The 22013-nt window shown below is 36.1% G+C and overlaps 2 protein-coding genes across 7 annotated transcripts in view; one reads left to right on the top strand and one right to left on the bottom strand.

Annotated features, from left to right (window-relative positions):
- Positions 1-21764, bottom strand: part of TMX3 (thioredoxin related transmembrane protein 3) — a 39404-nt gene extending 17640 nt beyond the window's left edge. The window contains exons 1-8 of one of the 3 annotated variants that reach the window (XM_021673546.2): positions 21593-21764; positions 20526-20580; positions 17987-18026; positions 16624-16747; positions 8492-8537; positions 7047-7127; positions 4417-4516; positions 3710-3787 (exon numbers count right to left, since the gene is read on the bottom strand). In XM_021673546.2, the coding sequence (XP_021529221.2) occupies positions 3710-3787; positions 4417-4516; positions 7047-7127; positions 8492-8537; positions 16624-16747; positions 17987-18026; positions 20526-20580; positions 21593-21638 (570 nt within the window). In that variant the 5' untranslated portion in view covers positions 21639-21764. Of the gene's footprint in view, positions 1-3709; positions 3788-4416; positions 4517-7046; positions 7128-8491; positions 8538-16623; positions 16748-17986; positions 18027-18905; positions 19132-20525; positions 20581-21592 lie in introns of those variants that run through there. The other 2 variants (XM_064379036.1, XM_021673547.2) reach the window with 2 other exon arrangements.
- Positions 21765-21896: 132 nt separating this feature from the next.
- Positions 21897-22013, top strand: part of CCDC102B (coiled-coil domain containing 102B) — a 356597-nt gene continuing 356480 nt past the window's right edge. For all 4 annotated transcript variants that reach the window (XR_010343607.1, XM_064379033.1, XM_064379034.1 and 1 more), the window contains exon 1: positions 21897-21991. The gene's annotated coding sequence lies outside the window, so the exon portion shown is untranslated. The remainder of the gene's footprint in view (positions 21992-22013) is intronic.

Below are 22013 nucleotides of genomic sequence, written 5' to 3'. Positions count from 1 at the left end.
CACTGAGACTGCCTACCTCACAGAACAATTATGAGAGTTATGTTAGATACCATAACTGAGAGTGGAATAAGGACACTGAGACTGCCTACCTCACGGAACAATTATGGGAGTTATGTTAGATATCATAACTGCTTACAGTTTTGTAGCAATAAGGGATTCATTCAGAAAGTACTTTGCTTATACCTGAGTTATACTTATTTTGAAAGAGTAAAATTATACTAGAAAACAAATATCAGATCAGAAGACAAATAATTTGAGTAAGCCACAAAGAATTATTACATGAGCAAGGGAATACTGAAAATAATGACAAATAAATAAGTAAATGAGTGGATAATGAAGTAAAATAACAATAAAATAAAAATAAAGACAGTTGTCCTGGAAAAATTAAAAAGGGAGGGAGGCACATCTCAGGGGAGAGAAAATAATACAGAAGGATTTGGTTACATTACTGGTAAAAAATGATATAGCACCATGAAGTAACAGTTTTAAGGGCAGTGCAAGCTCTTAGGTAAGGCTCTATACTCCATTCACCTGCTCTTGGTAACTCATCCACACAGATGCTTGGGAAGTATTTTTCAACATTCAGCACCTCCCTCTTTCACCAATACCCTTGAATGATCCTTACTAGAACTCAAATGATAGAGTCTCAAATCCTGCAGCCATCTAGTCTCACATACTTTGAAGCTCTCTTCCTCTCCCATGTGTTTTTTTCAACTCTCTTCTATTACTGTTACAGTCTGTATGCCAATCTTCTTTGTTCACCAATACTTCTTCATAAGTATTCTGAAGTCAGAAACTGTCTAAATTCATCCTTGTACTCCCTTACTGTGTCTCCTGGGGTTTTCATAATACCAGTTGTAAAGCTAATGAAGCTCTGAAGGACAAAACATTAATATTCAAAATATGGAAAGACCATAAAATTATGGGCTTTGTTCTTATCTGAGAACCATTTTTGGCAGTAAAACTCCTCATATTATTCTGAAGTAACTATTATTTCCCCTAGCAGACTTTTGCAAATACATCCTCAGAACTAAAAAAGAGAGATGACAAATATTAATATTTTTAGGAATAATTAAAGAATGATTAAACTAGTGAAAGGCTAATTAAAAAAATAAGAGAAGCAATACACAAATACTAAATATACTCACATAATAGATGCTATTATATATGCCAACCTAGACCCTCTGGGTTCTAGGGATTTTGGCCTAAGACACCCCATTGTTATATGAGGGTTAAGATGGTGTCAGATGGTGCCAGGGTCTAGAACACAGCAAATCCTTTGGTGCACTTCAAGTGTCAACTGCTTACAAAGCTTTGTAGATGAGGGCCCAGCATAAATTCTCATCTCTAATACAAAAATGTGGTTCATTGGACTTGGGAGACAAAAATGTAAAAAGTTCAGATTCTAGTCCATTTTAAGCCTTTATGTTACATTAAGGCATTCCAGAGCAGTGGTTTGTAACCTTTTCCCTTTTTCCAGATGCTGGTTCTTGCCATGGAAGTAGCTTGCAGTACATCTGGTCCAGCTGCAGCCTCACATAGAGCAGGTGCCTGGAGCTGCCTTTCCCACGGCAGCCAGCATGCCTGGCTGTGCGCAATGGTCAGATCCAGTGCTTGCTCACTCACATACCCCTTGCCGCTCCGTGCCTGGCTTGTCCTTGGCAGGCATGGGATCTAGGCTGGTAGCATGAGCCAAGTTCAGCCCAATAGGCCGAGTGGGCAGAGCAAGCCCAGTAGGCATGAGCAAAACCTAAGCAGAGGCACCGCCAGCACAGAGGTTTCTTTCTGGTGAAGTGACACTCTAAGGATCTTGTAACATTACCTTCCTCTACCAAAATAAATGCATATACATAAAATACTTTGCAAATCAAAATGAGTTTAAGTTGTCCAGAAACTGAGGTTCCTCTAGGAGTTAAAAATCATTTCGGAGTACATAAGATAAACATCTACATACTTATTGCAGGAAGCATTAAACACATACTTAGGCAAGTCTGTAATCTGAAAATCTTTAAACATTAAAACATTTAAAAGTAATGAAATGTTTGACTGACTTACCTTTGTGAAAAGAAAAATATTTCCATTTTTTATAATTTACATTGATTGAAAAGAAAAACTCTCTTGATTTCTTTCATGTTTCCCCTGAAACATGAGTTACCGACAAATTCCTGAAGTCCCCTACTCATTAAGTTTCCTCAAGAGAAGTCTACACTTGTGCTCTCCAGTTTCTTACTTGCCACCAGTGTCTCTCAAACATGAATGAGATATTTGTCCCCATTATGTCTCTGAAAACCACCACCAACCTCCATGTGGACACATATTGTGGTTATTTTCCTCTCATTATTTCCTTGATCACTTTGCAAAATTCTCACACAACTGTTCGCCCCTTTTTAAAACACTTCATCTTGGCTCTCCACTCATCTTATTTTCCTAATCTACTATTTTGTCCTTTGCTGACCTGAGGTTCTGGGCCCACTTACTTCCTTAAAAAACTGCTTCCCATGTCTAGGAAGGTTCTTTACACAGCCTTGACTTAACTCTAGACCCCTATGTCCAACTGCTTATTTGATGCTTATATTTAGATTCCTAATATCACATGCTGAATCAAATTAAAATGAATAATTCAATGCACTTGTCTCTCCATATTTTCAACCTCTTCCTTCTTCAATATTCCTCAAGATCATAAATCACCACCATCTACCCAATTGTTCAAACCAAAACATCTCAGAGTCATCCTCGATTCATTCTTATTCTTTCATGTCGGCAAGCGCTAACAATTTTATCTTGTAAAAGCAATAATCCTTTACTTCTCCCCAACTCTCTAACTAACCCTCAAGCTGAAATTTCTTAGATTACTGCAAAAGTTCAATTGGTATCTATGGATCTATTATCAGACCTACCTAACGCACTCTGCACTTAGCACAGAGTAATGTCCTTAAACATCAGTCCATGTTCTTCACCAACTTCAACCTCATCACATGCACTGTCATGACTTACAAAGCCTACAATGCCCTCTACCCACTTCCCACTGCACTGTATACACTACAGTCACATTGGCCTGCTGTTTCATTCCTGTATCATGCCAGGTGTGTTCTCATGTTGAATATTCGTATTATTTGTTTCTTGTTTCTGGTGTATTCTATCCACCGATCTTTGTACAGCTCCTTCACATTATGTAAAAGTCTCAGTTCAAGTATTTTCTTCTGGGACAAACATTTCTTGACCAATCAACCTACAGCACCCATCCTGCTCCTATTTGCCCCAACTATCACACTGCTTTTTAAATTTTTTTATAGCACTTACGACATCCTGTTTATCAATTTGTTTACTGAAGACCATTATCTCAGTGTGAGGACCCAAAAAAGACTGTATCTGCAACACACACATACACACACACAAATCCACTACTTGTAAGCCAGTTTAGGAGTTCGAGGTATCACTTACCATCACTACTATTATTTTAAAAAGAAAGAAGTACAGTACTAATGTAAACCCCTAAAGGCTATGAACCTGATGGTATTTGTTTATTAATAAAAAGCAATCTAATACCAGTAGTAAAGAATCAGCATGTTTACTCTTTCCACACATATCACAGTAAATAATTCTGGTATTTAAATCAATAATTTAATCAATAATCACAATTTTATTTATTAAATCAAGTTATAATTTAATAAATAAAATTGTGTCATTAAAATCAAATTTTAAACATTACCTCAGGAACCACTTCTTCTGAGGCAGAAAAGAAGTATGTATATACAATCAATTCTGAAGCAGCATCTATGTATTTCTCCTATGAAGATAAAAACAGAAAAAAGATTATTTAAAAATATTAATTAAAGGTCAAAATTCATTCCTCATTAAACAGTGAGAGTTACCTTATGCAGTAAGTATCATCACCATAATTTGCTACCTTACATCCTTTTAGGTGAAAAGAAAAAATATAAGCAAATAAAATTGTTTCCAGGTAAAAGGCAAATGTAATTAAGAGCTTTTATCTTTCTTCAAATCAAGTTCATTAAATATAATACAAGTTCAATTCGTATGTATTCATTTAATTATAAATTAGACAAACTAATGATGATTATAGGAAAATATGAGTATATGCACACATACAGTCTGCAGTCTCAAAGACTCAGAATTTGAAAAAGCAACACAAGATTTAAATAACCAAGTTAATAATAGAAAAAAATATTAAGGCAGGCAGCATCTACTCACTTTTTACACACTTCTGTTTCATATAGGCAAACACGACAGAGGATATACAAGGAAGGGTTTCTATTATAAGAAATACTTAGACTCAGAAAGAAAATATTTCTAGTAAGAGCAATATAAGTTCTGAGTTTCTAGTGAAATGTTGATTATACAGAAAATTAAATTACAATACATCTGTTTTTGTGGATTAAAAAAATAATGTCTTACTTTCAAAGGTGATTCTCCACCTATATAAACAAAAAATACACGATGTCTCTTCTGCATATGCTCAAACATTTGCTGACTTGGAAGTGGCCGAATTAAAGCCCTGTTGCACAACAAAACAAAAAACAAACTTGAATTATAAAGTACATAATTTATTCTTATTTATACTATAACTAATCATGTCTCAAGTTATGAATTTTTTTTTTCAGACGGAGTTTTGCTCTTGTTGCTCATGCTAGCATACAATGGTGCGACCTTGGCTCACTGCAACCTCTGTCTCCTGGGTTCAAGCAATTCTCCTGTCTCAGCCTCCCAAGTAGTTGGGATTAGTCATGCGCCACCACAACTGGCTAATTTTTGTATTTTTAGTAGAAATGGGGTTTCTACATGTTAGGCTGGTCTCGAACTCCCTACTTCAAGTGATCTGCCTGCCTCGCCCTCCCAAAGTGCTGTGTTTACAGGTGTGAGCCACCGCGTCCGGCCAAGTTATTAAGTTTTAATAATATATCAACTGCATCTTAAGTATATCTCAAAATCCACAAAAATCTAATAAAACTGTGGTCCGTGACTACTACTGTACATACATATAAAAGATTAATATAGTACCCACAATTTAATCTATCAGTTTCAAAGTAAGTGTCAAAACATTCCTTTGCAGAGTACCATGCTGGTATTTTGATGGACAAAAAGAGAACTACTGTCCATTTAGAATCTTCAGTTTAAAAAAAAAATCAATTCCCAAGAGAATTATTTTTTTCTACCTTTCAAATGGTCATTTATAAAAACACTGTGAAACATCATCCAAGGAATATATAGTACTTCATTAAGAATATTTATATCTTACTCTGTCAATTTAAATGCTATATGCTTTTAAAGTACCCTATGGAGGTTAAAATCCAAAGCATATCATTAATCATTTTCAGAAAAAATAAAATGGAAAATGACAGTCATAACACTATATAAGAATCTCATGAAGAGAAAACAAAAAATTTTATCATACAAGCATTTTTTGAAGCAAATACGCTAAATGAATGACATCACAAGTTATTATGAAGCATATCAATTATAAAATATCATTAAAAAACTATGAAGAAGTTAGTTTTATATAGTATACACACCATCTTTTACATATGGTGTGTATATTATATAATTTTCACTCCACCACATTTGTAAAAAGAATAGAACATAGCTCGAAAGGCAAATATATTTTCAAAATTCACCACACACTTGGAAAGGCAAATATATTTTCAAAATTCTTATGATGCATTGCATCATGACTCTACCCTAGCCTCTATTTTAATACTTAGTAATTAATTTGTAAGTGATGCAACTCCAGAACTCACTGCTGAAATATCATCTGCAATAGAGTTATCTCCAATTACATTAGGAGAATCCCTTCTTAAGCCTAAACCAAAACTCACTAAAAATTTCCCAAATATAATGACTAATATAAATCCTGGGAGGATACGGTACCTCCCACTAGCACTCCCCTCATACAACATAGTTATTTCAAAATGCATTTAATTACAAAGGAAATAAAATGAAACACAGTCAATGTGAAAATTACATCAGTAAGCACTACAAACTTCAATATATAAAGATCATTCCTAATGCTATGAATTTTCTCAAATAATTTGAGACAGTATTGTGCCACCAAAAAAATCCATTCCATTTTAATTTATCTTAAAGCTATTTAAAGCTATCAGTATAATATATCCTGTTAAACTCATAGGTTTCTATACTTTGAGGCCAATAAAGATTAGCACAGCTTGATGAACATTCTCCTCAAGAAATTTTACATAATCATATTAAAGAATTACAAGCACTGACTTTCTTTATATCCCATCAAAATGCAGTAGTGGCCAAGATGGTGAAACCCCGTCTCTACTAAAAGTACAAAAATTAGCTGGGCACGGTATCAGGCACCTGTAATCCCAGCTACTTGGGAGGCTGAGGCAGGAGAGTTGCTTGAACTGAGAAAGAGCAAGACTCTTTCTCAGGAAAAAAAAAAAATTTCAAACCAACAAGAAATGCTTATAGAGGAATTTGCTTCCTTATCAGTAAAACCTTAGAGATCAGTAACTTAAATAGATCTTTGGGTTTTAACTATGTCACATTCTAAGTATAAAATGCATGAATACCTCACAGCTGGCAGAAAGCAGCACGTGGTAAGTAAGGAAAAATATTTTAGCTGTATCTAAAATACATTTTCCAGTATCAAAGACTATGGATGAAAGCCCGAGTCTGTTCAGAACAATAATATCCCAAGGCTTTGTTGAAAACTCTGAACCAGGCAGTCCAAAAGCAAAATTATCATAAAATAAATGTTAAGATTCACAGAGTTGCTACACATAATCAAAATTTCAAAAATGTATTAAAAAATCACTGGGTAAAATTCTTATATAGACAAAACAAATTTAAATGTGAAGTTAACAAGTATATAACACAAACCATGGTCTCTGTTTAAAGCATTTCTTTGGATATGCTGTTTAATCCTATCTTTTCTTATAAGTAAATAATCAAATTTTACTCAGGTATGTCCTTAAAATATGTGTGTTCAATACAGTCTATTAAAATATATTTAATTTTCAAATATTAATAACATATAGTAAAGGCCTTTCCTAATAACTTACCCAGATACCCTGTGAGCAAACTCAATAATATCATCTTTTGTTCGTGGTCCTCTGTAATTATATGCCAAGTCCCCTTTTAATCTTAAAAAGCAAAAACAAAATCAGATTACTCTTGGATTGTTTTAACTGTTTTAATATTTAATGTTAATCATCATCTATTGTTTCATAAAATAATAGTACATAAAATAGTAAATGCAAAGAAGTTTTAGAAGTAGCTCTCATGTAAAATATGATAGGCATTAGGCTGGTCAGAGGACCAGCAACACAAAATAAATGCAAAGAAGTTTTAGAAGTAGCTCTCATGTAAAATATGATAGGCATTAGGCTGGTCAGAGGACCAGCAACACAAAATAAAAAAAAAAGGCTATATTCTATTAAAATTACATAAATATATTTTACTCTGTATTTGATAACTGCATTGTATCTATGCTTCTGAAAAGTAATCTACACACTCATGGTTAAGAGCTTAGAAAATTAAAGCACTATAATTTTCGCTATCTTCCCTGTCAAAAGGTGAATGAAAGGACAAGGAAATATGAGTATTTTGGTAGAGGCAAAACAATGTTAAGCAATACAACATCACAGTTACTTGATGCGCCAACATTAAAGAGTAAAACAATCCATAAAAATAGTTCTTCTAGAAAATTACATAATTCTTCAAAAGCAACCAATGAATTAATCTGTGTGCCTAATTAATTGAAATTTTAAAAAGGACAAATTGGGAAGTACAACAGAATACCTACAATTAAACAGAAGGAAAATAAAGGATGATTTGCTTAACACAAAAAATAAAAGAGGCTAAGCAAACACTTTTACAAAGTGGGAGAAGGAGAAAGGTCAACACAAAACCCAAGATATAAACTGAAATTACTCAAATTCAAAAAGTTGAGATGTGAAAATATTTTTTAAAACCTACTTTATTATAAAAATAACTTTCAAAACAATTCCACAGCTCCCCGCATTACCGAAATAAGATTAATAAAAATCATGAGAAAATTCAATGAAGTCATGATTATAAAACAAGTCCTTTAGAATTATCATGCCATTTCTTTCAACTTGTACACTTTATTAGACTTGATCAACACCTACAGATTAGAATTAATATCCATCAACTTTCATTTTCTATATTTCTTTTATCTCACAATCCACACTTGAACTCCTCAAGGGTAAAAGACTTCATAATTTATGACTGTATACCTTGTTCTGCACAGTGCATGTCACACAGCAGGCAAAACACGTGAATTAGCTGTAAACAACATGATTATTTAAAATGAAGAAAAGCATAAAGATGCAGTCCCTCTCCTTTAATTACATACTTCACCTATAAAGAATGGTCAAACCCAAATCTTCAGTCCTCCAAGGAATCTACTAGATATTAATGCAATAAAACGTAAGTAGAGTGAACTAATAAAAATACACATATAAACATACAACACTCAACTTACAGCTTAATTGTTGGATAACCTCGAACTCCAAATTCTGAAGCAATGCCTTGATAAGAAAAAGAATAAAGCATTCTAAATTTTTTTTTAAATATGAGAAACTAGGTAACAAATGAGCCTTTTACTTTAAAAATATAAAGATATTTATACAACCCATATAGATTTGTTTTTAAGTCTTAAGAATATAAACTTACACAAAAGAAAAAAAAAAAACATGACATTCTTGTTCAAAATAATTACTTAATAATCCAATCTGTGACCTGCATAAAATACTATGACAAAATAAGAAATGCATGTCAAAAGAATAGTTAAAAATTTGTAAAGTACTTATTTAAAAAGGTATTCTGGTAAAAAAAAAATAAGCACTTCTCATTTGACTTCATGTCTAAGACAAATATTTCTTCTAGGTCTCATTTACTCCTCTCTCAAAAAAAAAAAAAAAAAAAGGCCCATCTCTTCCTTCAGTGTTTTTTTATTTTATTATTTTATTTTTTTTTACGGCAGCTCGCGAGGCTGGTGGATCCCGCCCTGCCCCCTTGCAGGGACGGAGGAGGGGGGGCCTTCAGTGTTTTTTGAGTCTTCAAAGAACTGCAGTGTATTCTAATCTAAAAAACAACAACAACAAAAAAAACTTGTATTTGCAAAATTAATTACTATGGTCAATATACGATTGAAAAGCAACTTTAATTCTTTCAGGAGTTTCTGCTTTTGTGATAACCTAGAGTAATTTTAATCATCTCAAAGATTATTCTGAAATCCTCACATTAATTAAAATGAGAATGGTTGCTACAATAGCATCTTTTGAGGGAAAAGAACAAGAAAATATCAGAAGCGAAATAAGATTTTAAAAAGTAGAGAAATCATGTATCAAATTAATGCAACGCTATTTTACAGACAAAAGGCCACTAGGACAGGAAAGAAGAAATAAAATATTCTCAGCTAACACACATTATACCATAAAAGATATTTACAAAACCATATGCTAGTATATGAAAAGTACACTGTATTATTCACATGATCCTTCCCTTTGTAATTTTCTTTGTTGCCAGGATATTTTGTTATCACAGTTGGGTAAGGAAACCTTACATCTGGACTCCAGTTTAACAATCACTTTAGTAATCTTCACTAATCTTTGGTTTCTCATCAACTCACCAATTCAGTTCACAAGAATAAGGGCAGTCAATCTGTGACAAAATAATATCCAATATTTTATCTTCCTTTGTCAAGTCTAGTTTCTCCCTTAAACATACGGAGATAGGCAGATAGAGGGACCTGGACAGTGGCCCACATGTATTTTCCTTAAGAGGTAGCATAAAAGCAGAGGTAATAATTAATAACTCAAGTTCTGAAGATCAGGTCCTGCTTCTCAACAGACACTCGAACTCAGAGCAAGCACATAATTTATTTGTGCCCATCTGTTATGTAGGACTTAGTTCTGTCAAGTATGTTCTAATTGAAGACTGTGGGAATGGAGATTGCCTTCTTCCCAGCAAAAACACAGAAACTACTTTGGTGAGATTATGTGAATAATGCATATTTTTAATGCTCCCTTTTCATATTAAGAAGACAGGGAAATACTCTCCCAAATTAAGAAGACAGGGAAATAAAATCCCTTCAACTAAAACTTATTTTAAAAACTGCTAAAACATAAGTTCTAATATAATTGATTGGGGGACAAAGTTATATTCTACTAGTAATCCCTTTATATAGCTTAAATTATCTCAAAATTTATTTATATACAAATCAAATAAAGAAAATGAAGTATGCAATTAATGAGAAAACACACTGTGGCGCTTCATAGCCTGACATTGTAGATCTCATAGTAAGTCCCAGAGAGAAAAATCCCAGCTCCACACTTAACCCTATCACATTGTTTCCTTGACCTGGGTATTCACATCCAGACAATGTGATGTGTCACCCAACCCACAGGTCTTGGCTTTTTGATCATTAACATTAACCTTCACCACTCCTGACATAATTTTAATTGATAGCAACTTCTATAAAACTCCAGCCTTAGATTTCCTTAAAAGGGAATGGTAGCATAACATTTAAAAAAAAAAGCAAACAAAGCGGGGGTTATAAACACATAATGACTCCATTATGTGGGCTCATTATAAAGTTGGTTAGGATTCTAACTTCACTTATCGTCTATGTAACTCTGGATGTTTTTTTAACTTCTCTCATTCCCCTTCAGAGAATACTACTCATCTCGCAGGGCTACAGATTGGGATTTTTAAAATGAGAAAACAGAAGGAATAGAATCTGAGTCTGGCACATAGAAGATTCTTAAATGCTAGATCCTTTTCCTTCCTACTCTTGATCCTGATTTCATTAAGTAATTATCTGCCGACACCTCAATGCACACACAGTATTAATAAAATTGATATAAATATTTTATAACTGGCCTTATATTTCTAAATTGCACCTCAACACAATTTTATGAGGAGGAAAAAATCATGCCAATTCAGATTAAGAAACTAGAGGCCAGGCATGGTGGCTCACACCTGTAATCCCAACACTTTGGGAGGCCAAGGCGGGCGGATCACCTGAAGTTAGGAGTTTGAGACCAGCCTGATCAACATGGAGAAACTCCATCTCTACTAAAAATACAAAAATTAACCAGGCATGGTGGTGCATGCCTGTAATCCCAGCTACTCGAAAGGCTGAGACAGGAGAATCGCTTAAACCCAGGAGGCAGAGGTGGCGGTGAGCCAAGATCATGCCATTGCACTCCAGCCTAGGAAACAAGAGAGAAACTCTGTTTCAAAAAATATATAAAAAGAAACTAAAATAGATTCCAGTAACTTGTTTGAGAGCAAACAATTCTGTGAGGAAGAAAAAATAGAGCTAATTCAGATTAAGAAACTAAAATAGAAAGATTCAGTAACTTGTTTGAGAGCAACCACTGATTAGGTAGCAGGGCTGAGACTGAAACTTGATCTAACTGACTTTAAGTTTTTTATTCTTGTTCATATTAGAGAATAATAGTTTATATAGAAACATGAGATCAATTCCTTCATAAATTGAAGAGTCCATTTGCAGCAAGAGTTACATCTTTGAAGTTTTATGATTTTACATGTTTATAAAACAAGATTCAACATGAAGTCTTTATTTCATTTCTATTTTCTACTTGAAATGTAACAGTTTGATTGTAGAGATAGGTATGGATGTGAAAATCATGGTGATCTTGGATTCTAGGCCTAATTCTAACTTTGGTATGTGAAATTAGTCATTTCACTTCTATTTACCTTACTTGATCTATAAAATGGAAAAGGGTGAAAGGAGTGAGGAGTTACTCAACCTCAAAAGTCCTTTTCAGCTCAAAGATACTACCTATTTTATATTTACTGAATGTCACTATGTGTCTAACATGAAAAGGATATAAAATATGGCAGTGGTTTACTATCAACTGAAGATACTTTGTTTGACAAAAATAGTGAGTAAGCAGGTAGGAAGGGGCTGGGAAAGAACGCAACTAATATGTAGTGGGTAGAGGTCAGGGATGCTCCCAAACATCCTGCAATTCACAGGATTCCTCCTCCCATCCAACCCCCAACAAAAACAAAAACCCCATAGAATTATCTGGTGCAAAATGTCAATAGTGTGAGGCTGATAAACCTTGAAACATAGTCATTGACTTCCCCTGCACCAAAAACAAACAAACGGAAAACCCCACAGAACTATCCAGCTCAAAAATGTCAATACTGCAAGGTTGAGAAGCCCTGAAACAGTCACTGACCAAAAAGAGTTTATAATTTAGAGAGGTAAAATTAATTTGTAACTACAATCTATGAACAAGATGTCAGAATGTTATTGGCCAAATGCCATTCCAAGTTTACACATTAAAGACAGCTAAAATGTGATCTTTATCATAAAATGATGTCACACTTAGATTGGAGAGTAACAGAATTTCAGTGGTTCCATAATAAAGATCAGCATGCCACTACAGGTGATATTATGTCATATTTTAACTTCCAAATGAGAAATATTTTTAGTTCTCATTTTGAAGAGGTATGTACAAAAAGAGAAGCTAAAACATCTATCTGGATTTACACTGGACATAACATTTTTATATTATTTGGCTATGGTATTATTATTAGTAAAAACTATGTATCAAGACATTTTTGGTAGAATTCCAAACACAGAGCAGACCAAGTCATAATACTCAAATTTCTCTAGTCCAAACATTCTGTACACAGAGATTTGCTGGACTGAGTTGGATGGTATTTGCTTCCAATCACTGCAATGATTTAATACATGGTCGAGAAATGAGTTAATATCAAAGACTCTTAGAGATTTTATAAACTTGATCACTTGGAATAATCTTATCCTACCTCAACCAAAATCCTGTAACTATTTACCAAAATAACATTCTACACTTTGTTGTTCTCCAACCTCAGTGTGCAGTAGAATCATCTAAAGAGCAGTTAAAAATACGGACTTTCGGCCAGGCACAGTGGCTCATGGTAATCCCAGCACTCTTGGGAGGCTGAGGTGGGTGGATCACCTGAGGTTAGGAGTTTGAGACCAGCCTGGCTAACATGGTGAAACCACGTTCCTACTAAAAACACAAAAAATTAGTCAAGCGTGGTGGCACACGCCTGTAACCCCAGCTACTAGGGAGGCTGAGGCAGGAGAATCACTTGAACCTGGGAGGCAGAGGTTGCAGTGAGCTGAGACCATACTGCCATTGTACTCCAGCCTGGACAACAAGAGCGAAACTCCATCTCAATACATATATACATACACACATACTCACAAGATCTGATTGCAAAGGTTTTCACTTGGTAGGACTGGTGTGGGCCTTTGAAATCTGAACTGACAGTGAGTACCCAGGTAATTCTATTGCAGGTAGTCTACAGATTACATGCTAAGGAACACTGATACCGTGACTGTCTGAAAAACACCTATTGGGATGGAAGAGGTATCTATGTAATAGCCAATCCTTTAGTGTTCTACAGGTAGACCAAGAATAACAATGGCAGATGACTTGAAAAAAGTATCATTTCTTTACCTGTTTGATTCCAAGTTCTACTAAAATGTCTGTATTTGAGCTGCCTTGAAAAATTTAAGAAAACTTTGAGATTCACAAGGCAAAAATCTGTTTGTAATAGATGAACAGTGATTTCTGAATACTTAACTTCCTTTTTTAATACCAAGAAGATACTATATTTCTCCACTACATATCAAACATTCCCTTGGTGCTAATATTTAAGTGAATAATGTATCCAACACTGATATTTAACTCTAATAATGGTCCAAAAATAACATTAGACAATTGATTTATGTTTACAGGTCACTGTTTGTCTCTTCCTACAAAAATGTAAGTTCCATAACACCAGAAGGTTTTGTTTTGTTCAATGATGTATCACCAATATCTAGTATGTGCCAGGCATATCCTAACATGGTAAGCACATTAAGTATCTGCTAAATCAATGATCTGCTAATTCAAGTATCTGCTAACTCTACAACTTTTCTACAAAGGAATAATTTTTTTCAATAAACTATGTTAGGATAATTCAAATAGCATTTACAAGCAAGCCCCACCATGCAGGGTGGGGTGCAAGTAGGTTTGAGAGGAGGCTGGAAGAGATTTAGTACTCCATATCCAATGAGTAAAACGTTGCAACCTGTATTTGAAGTCTTACTACTGCTTTTCAAAAACAGCATTTAAAACACTTTCTTCTCTAAGTAACTCAGGAAAAGTATCTTTGCTATGTTTCCCCTAATCATAGTGCCAATTAATAAATAGTAGCACAAAGGGGCACTTAATACTGAATAAACTAATGAAATAGATATAACATGGAATTTGACAATGTAAATTGTTAATTATCACTGAAGTATTACATGAACAGTTTACCACAAAGACTTTTACTGGTTTATATGCACTATTTTTCTCATTGACTATTTTTCTTCATATTCCCACATTCCTTTATACATGACTCTATGACTCCACTGGCCTATTCAAGTGATCACATAATTTGCCATTTTTAAGACTTTACTGCTCTTTTTGGTTTATTCATCTTTCTCCCTCTATTAGGTTGTAAGCATTTCCAGGACATGCAGGATTTGTCTGGGTCTTTCTTTAATCTCTAGAGATTAGCACAGGCTTGACAAATAGTATTGCTAAATGTTGACTGATCGAATAAATGAATAAATGCATCTATGAATAAATATGTGTATGCATGTCTAATCAAAATACACATCGGGAAATAAGAAATTACTTTCATGAGCAACAGTGGAAAACGGTAACTTCTTAGACGTTGTTAAAAGCTTATTTCAAAGAAATATCAACTCGAACATGGTAATTCTCCCTCTCTCTATAACAATTTCTGCCATTTATCTCTTGTTTTCTCAAAATTTCAACGTCTCACTTGTGTGACTCAATAATTCCAACACTAACATCTCACCCACCCTGTAGGTCCCTATTCACAAACATCAGTTAAAAGACCACAAATTCAAAATTATTGGTAATTTAGAAATGCACACAAAATTAAAACTATTATTTTCCACATAACCAGTAGTAGCATAGCTCAGCAACTATACTAAGAATCTCACACCATTCTTTTTGTTTTCTTTACAGTACAAAGCCAATCTATTACTTCTGTGATTTTAGCATGGACCATGTCTATAAAATTACTGTTCCCATTGTATGCTACTGTCACCACTCACAACACCAGGCTCCTAGCATCCAACGCCTGGATGCATACACAAAGCTGACTTAGATGATCTCCTGTTTCTATGTATTCTTTAGTTTCCATCCTATAAGTTGCTGACAAAAATATTTTTATCAAGTCATTGCCTTCACAAATATGTGTATTACCTCCTACTGACAAGTGATGAAATCCAAAACACTGCCTGACCTGGGAAGCTCTTAAAATCTGGCATCATCCTTTAGTGTCATATATGTTCAGCCATTGTGCTAGGGAGTTTTAAATACATGATATTAATATGATTTCCATAACCTTGAGGATTATCACTCTCCTTTGTTGATAGAGAAACTAAAATTAAGAGCGGTTAAGTGCTTCTCAAAGCTACAAAAGTAGGACGTGGCAAAGTTGAGATTAAAACATAGGTCTTGCTCCAAAGTATAATGCTGACTTCCTAAAAAGAATATACATTACATACTTCCACTTTCTTTACTAATGAAAGAGAAACTACATGTATTTAATATAAAAGATTTTATATGTGCCTTATCATTCAAACCTCAAAACCACCAATAAAAGAAGCATTATAATTAAAAATTTATCAATATGGAAACCAAAGCTTAGGCTTGTTCAGAAACTTTCTCAGTGTTACACAACAAAAGCAGCAGGCAGAGCCAGGATTTGAATCCAAGTCTGCTTTCTGAAAGCCACACTCTTTTCCAAATTCTACGATACCTTATACTTCTCTAAATTTCACTTCTTTTCCCAAACCCTTTAAGACAGGTGTTGGTGTAAAAGGTCAGATAAATATTTTAGGCTTTCTGGGGCACATGGCTTCGGGTCACAAGTACTGAATTCTGCCATGGGGGCATGAAAACAGCCATGAACACAGATAACAAATGAGTGTGGCAATGTTCCAATATAACTCTATTTACAAAAATGGGTAGTAGAGAAATTCGGCCTACAGACCAAGGTTTGCTCACCTCCACTTCATTCTATTCTCTAGTACACACTCATTAACCTCTTTTACACTCTATTGTTACTTTGCTCTAGTATTCTTTCTAATGTGAAAACCTTCCTGATCCTCACTTATATTTATCCTAACTCAATTCATCCTTCAAGTTCCCATTTTTTCTCTACCATAGCACATCTCAGGCTACTCGGAAAACGAACTCTCATTCTGAACTCAAGTAGCAATATCAATAGTTTGACACTCAATTTCTATAGCTGCCTCACGTAAGCGGATTATTTAAAGTAGGCTCAAAGGAGAAAAGATGGCTTAAACATCTGTTAAGCATAAGATTAACATATACTACATACTACATGTTCAATGGCTAATTCATTTAACTCATAAAGTATACAGTCTTAAATTATTAAGATAACTGATTTTTATATGATGAAAAAAGTCTTCCTCCCATCCTGAATACTGCTACATATAATTATTTTTGCTATGAGAACAGTAAAATAATATATTAAGTGAAGGCTTACTAGAATAGGAAGTAGCATCCATCTTTCCAACCTTAACTGGAGAACCAATGCTTTTCATCTCAAGACCAACTTCATTCCAAATTGGTTCCAGCTTTTTACAATGGCCACACCATGGTGCATAAAACTTGTTTTAAAAAACAAAAAACAAACAAAAAAGATAACCATTAAAATGTTGTGCTACAGTGAGAATCAAAGAATGTCTTTGACCAAATGATCTAATAATGTTTTAGACAAGAAGTTTAAACATAATTTTTAAAGTAAATACATAATGAAAGATCAAAACATACAACCATAAACCTAGATACCTCAAAACTGGTACTATCTTAACTTCATTTTAATTGACTATTGATACTTATTTAAAACAGATATACAATTTACAATAAAAATGTCCTTGCTTCCAAGTAAATGTTCTATATAAAATGTTTTATGTAAAATGAATCCCCAAAATAAACATATACATACCATATCACATACACAACTAATTGTTAATGATAAATATCAATCTACCTATATTATAAAAATTCCAGCATTGTAGGTGGCTTTGCTGACTTCTATCGTAACCACTAGCAAAACTGGGGAGGTCGTTAAGATGACTGGTTCGGCACAAGAGCAAGTCGGGTTGATTAAACTAAAGTCACAGTCCTTCACCCTTCTTTAGAATTACCAGATGGTGGGGTTGATACTAGGTTTCCCTAGTTAAGTGGTGTTACAAACTGCTTGTTATCGTCTCATGAAACAAGATTTTTTAACTTAAAACCATGAAAATGTTCAAACATACACAAAAGGAGAAAGAATTAAATAGTGGACCCTCATGATCTGTCATCTAGCTTCAGTAACTGTCAACTCTGCCATTCTTTTTCTATCTCTTTTGCTGCTATTCTACTTTTTGTTGAGGCATGTTAAAACAGCAACTATTGTAAGGTTTAAATATATTCCAAACTTGAAAGAAAGGAAGATGAAAATTTAATTTTGTCCACTGTTAAGATAAAAATATGATTCTAAGTGATATTAATATATTCTAGCTCTTGGAAACTATCAAGAAAACAAGAGTGAATTCTGTAATAAAATCATATCCTTTATCACTAAGGTATAATCTAAAAGTTGACCTCATTATAAGATAGGGTTCCAGTTTTTCCTCTTAATGTCCTCACCCCCAAATTTCATCAAAAATAGGTTCCCTTCAGAGGAACCTTAAAACTCTTCTTTTTAATGTAAAATCCCAAATATAGTAATACCTAAAAAAACAAATTGAGTATATACATAAGCACTAGCTGTATACTGCTGACTTTGGGTAGAGGAAAATAGAAAATAATGCTTAAAATGGTAGGGGTCGGTAACTAGCATATAAAATTTACATACTTACATCTACAAGCCAAATGTCATCATTTCGATTTTCCTTAAACCTGAAAAACAAGAAAACAAATCTTTGCATGTTTGTGTCCACTTTATAACTGTATAGTATAGGCAGAGACAATACATTGATAAATATAAGGGCAAAAACCAAATTCCTTCAATAAATTTGTATATAAAATTTGTACTCAGTGACCTATCCATCAAACATCTCAAAAATAAAAGCAGAGAACTGATCAATAATAAAGTAATTAGAAGGAAAGATTCCAACAAAAAGAATTAAAGCAGGACTTGGTAGAAACACAAATAGATGCCTAAGCTCCTTGCCCTACTACAACATTTTACATCTGTGCAGAAAAGGTACCATAGGAAGCCTGAGGCTGCTATGCTTAGAAAGAACTGTTTGCAAGAATGGTTCTTGGTTGGCATCTGGGAACTTGGATTTCAGAAGTGTTCTCACCATTTCTTGGTAATGATGCCTGAGTGTTCATAAAATGCTTATGAAAAATATTGAATTGAGGAATTCCTGCGCTGAGATCCCAGACCACTCCCCTGAGATATGTAGACTAGGCTGGGGTACTGTACCCCACCATCAGCTAGCTAGGCCCAACCTTTAACTGTCCGTTAAAATCCTCAACCACCCCTGTGGATTAGGATTGATCTAGCACATGAAGAGTCCATTGTATCACCCATAATTGGGCTCACTGATGTGTAGCTCAGGCCAATAATCCAGGGTCATTATCATATGTGGTGTTCTTAGGTTACGTGAACAGGAAACAAAGGTGGTCTTGTAGAGCCTAGACAGTGTGGTCCAAGTTACTGGAACACATGGGAATGGCTAAGCCAAACCCAGAGAAACGTCAACCGCAGTCAGTAGCCACAGGAGCATTACAGACAGGAGAGACCCACCATGTTCTATCTGCTGAGAATACCTTGGCCCATTGGCTTTATGAACCTGTCCCTGGACAGTGTCGTTAGCCTTGACTGGGGTCTGACGAGCAAGACAGCTTTTTCATGCTGTTATCGTGTCTTCTCACAACTGTCACAGTCCATGCATTCCTGCCCAATGTGATCCTGCCTGAATTTCCATGAGCCATCTCTTGGGGATCCAGGAGGCAACTGGTTGCACATCTGCTTGCTCTGGAGCGAGGAACAATTCAGTTTCCACATTTAGCTGACAAACATAGTTTGCTCTTGGTAAAGGTCCCCTTTTTCAGCACAGGGTTCTTTCTGGTGAGCATCCACATGGGTAACAAAATGGTTATTAGGAGCAGAACCCCTTCCTCCTCCTCAGGAAGAGTGCCCCCGTTAGGATACTCTGAAGGAGGAGGTCTGTACTGACACATGCCACAAGGCACTAAGTTTAATAAGATTATCTCCTTGTGAACAATGGTTCTTCTCAGAATCAAAAACTTTCTGTAAACAATCAGCTAGCACCCCCCACAACCCAATTGTATGACCAGCTAAGTGCCCCCATGTGACTGTCAGGATTTTTGCTCTTACTGAATAGCACTGTATGATCACACTCTTACCGTACCCATTTGGTCATGCCATCAGGTGTCCAGGTGGTCAATCAGGACGACAGCTAAACTGAAACTAACAATCAAGGCTTTATTCACTTACTGTGACAGTTCAAGCCAAGAGGTTAAAAAAAAAAGAGGCATCAGCCCCTCAGTGTTCCATTTCTCCCCATGAAACAGCACCAGGTGAGAGTTAGGTGGATGCGATGCAGATGGGAGAATTCATATCATTTTCTAGGAGCAGTGAACAAAGGTCTTCTGTCTCTTTATGGGCGGAGGTGAGAGAGAAAAAGAGTAGGTGTAGAAAAGTGCCTCAGCAGAGGCTCTCAATAGAGATGTTTTAGCAGAGCTGCTTGGGAAATGCCTAAGGTGAGGTCCCAGTAAGGACGCTGCCAAATAGAGGCCACTGGGTTAAGGAGTGTAGACATGCAAATGAGCCTGGCTGGCCTGGGAGGCCGAATCCTTGACTACCACTCCCTTCAGAGACTGTAATGCACTGGTTATACACCAAGTTTGGTGTAGGGAGGGCACCTTCCCCTATGTGGTCTGTGAGAAAAAGCCTTGCAATCGTTTGTGGTCAAGCCCGAGAGATCACACATGGGATTTTGGTCTGAAGTGCACCTACTCACTTATTATAAGGTAGATTAATGCTGTGATACTATGAAGATAAACGCAGTATAGTTACCAAACTCTAGTACCCATTCAATATAATTAAAGCAAAAAGACATAACAAATACAAATAAAACATAACAAATACAAGTACAAAAGCAAAAAGACATAAAATACAAGATATGATAATGGGAAAAAAAGAATATGGAAAGGGTGCCACAGTTTTTTTATCTCATAACTATTAATAAAACTTTTTGGGCACACCCTCATTTTGTATCTATATAGACCTTAAAACAAGCGAAAAAAAGTAATAATATATACAAATTGGTTCTAATTTAAAATATCAGATTCACATGCAAATATTCAGATATCTGAATTGGACAAAGTTAAAATAATATCTTAAGTACATATATGTATACTCACGATTCATCTAAATCTTCTACAACTCCTTTACAGACGACCATATCAAGTAGAACAACTGAAAAAAACAAAGACAAAATGTACCCAATAAATGCTGATTATTTGGCTCATACTGCATAAGCTTAGTCATCTTTGAAGTGTTTTTGACCTTTTACAACCTACCAAAAAATTCATCACTGATGCATTCCAGAGTACAAATGATGCAAAAGCAGAAGTAGTTCATCCATTTAATGAACATCTAGTCTGTATGCAACCATATCATGATCGGCCAGGTTCTAGTAAGCCAATAAATCTAATAAACACAGAGTTCCTTTTTCCTACATATTTTAACTCTCATCTTACTTCTCCTTTTTACCATTCTGTCTTTTTGGAAAACAGGCAGACAGCATTCCTCTGTATTTCTTTTGCTTCAATAGCAATGATCTCTTCAATAAAAACTACAAATGCCATTCAAAATATTTCCCCCGAAACAGACGTCTAGAAAGTAACAAAGTCGAGCTGCAACTCTTAATACTTACTACAGGGCATTGCCTGACACAGAATGGGCTCTAAAAGGTTGCTAAGTGAGCGGACCCCAGTGGGAACGAAGGCACCCAGGGCTGAAGAGAAGGAGCTGAGAACAGTGGACACAAACTCAGTGTGTCAGCACATACTGAGTGTTTCACATCGCACAATCCCGGAGGCCTGACCCTGATCTGTCTGAGCCCTTAAACGTGACAAGACTCGGAACCTAAAGCCAAGGCAAGATCTGGCGGTTAAGCTGGGATGGCAGCATCCTTCTTGCCCACCAAAGGAGTGAGCTTTATTGAAACTTCCTGCCACAATGAAGAAAACACAGACACAAGGAAGCGCGCCCTTCCCGCGTCCAGCACTGGTCCCCGCACAGGGGCAAGGGACCGCTCCCTCAGGGCCAGGCAGGGCGGCGGGGCGGGGCGGCAGGACTCTGCCGGGACCGGGCGGGCATCTCCGCGGATCCCACAGGCCTTGCCTCAGCCCCGGGCCCAATCCCGGCCCACGGCAGGCCAGGTCCCAAGAGCCTGCCGGCGTCGCGACCTCTGCTCGCTCATTACCTGTGGCGCAGAGCCGCAGGGCGGCCCGACACCTCCAGGCTGCCATGCTAGCCTGGGAGAGCTGCAGAAGCTGACTCTGTGCAAGAGAGAGAAAAGACACCGGTGTCCGCTGCCTTCCCGCCAGGAAAGGGAAGCCGAGCAGACCCAGAGCGGAAGAGAAGCTCCGCGCAGAATACGGGGGCGGGGCAGGCCGGCCTCCGTTACCCTCCCAGGACCCCGCCGGTCTCTGTCTCTGATTATGCGCGGAGTGTGGCGCATGCGCCGGGAGGGCAGCGCCTGCGCAGTCGTGTGCTTCAGAATCCTCTGCGCCCTCGGCCCCTCCTGAGGAGCGTGGGAACCCAGCGTGCGGGCTTTATTGGCGAAAGCGGTGGTTGTTCACTGGGGCACTTTTCCGGAAAGGTGAATACTGGAGAAAATTAGG

Source organism: Aotus nancymaae, unplaced genomic scaffold (genome assembly GCF_030222135.1).
Source record: "Aotus nancymaae isolate 86718 unplaced genomic scaffold, 86718_ANA_hifiasm-v0.15.2.pri h1tg000020l, whole genome shotgun sequence".
Classification (NCBI taxonomy): Eukaryota; Metazoa; Chordata; class Mammalia; order Primates; family Aotidae; genus Aotus; species Aotus nancymaae.
This window is presented reverse-complemented; position numbering and strand designations above follow the sequence as displayed.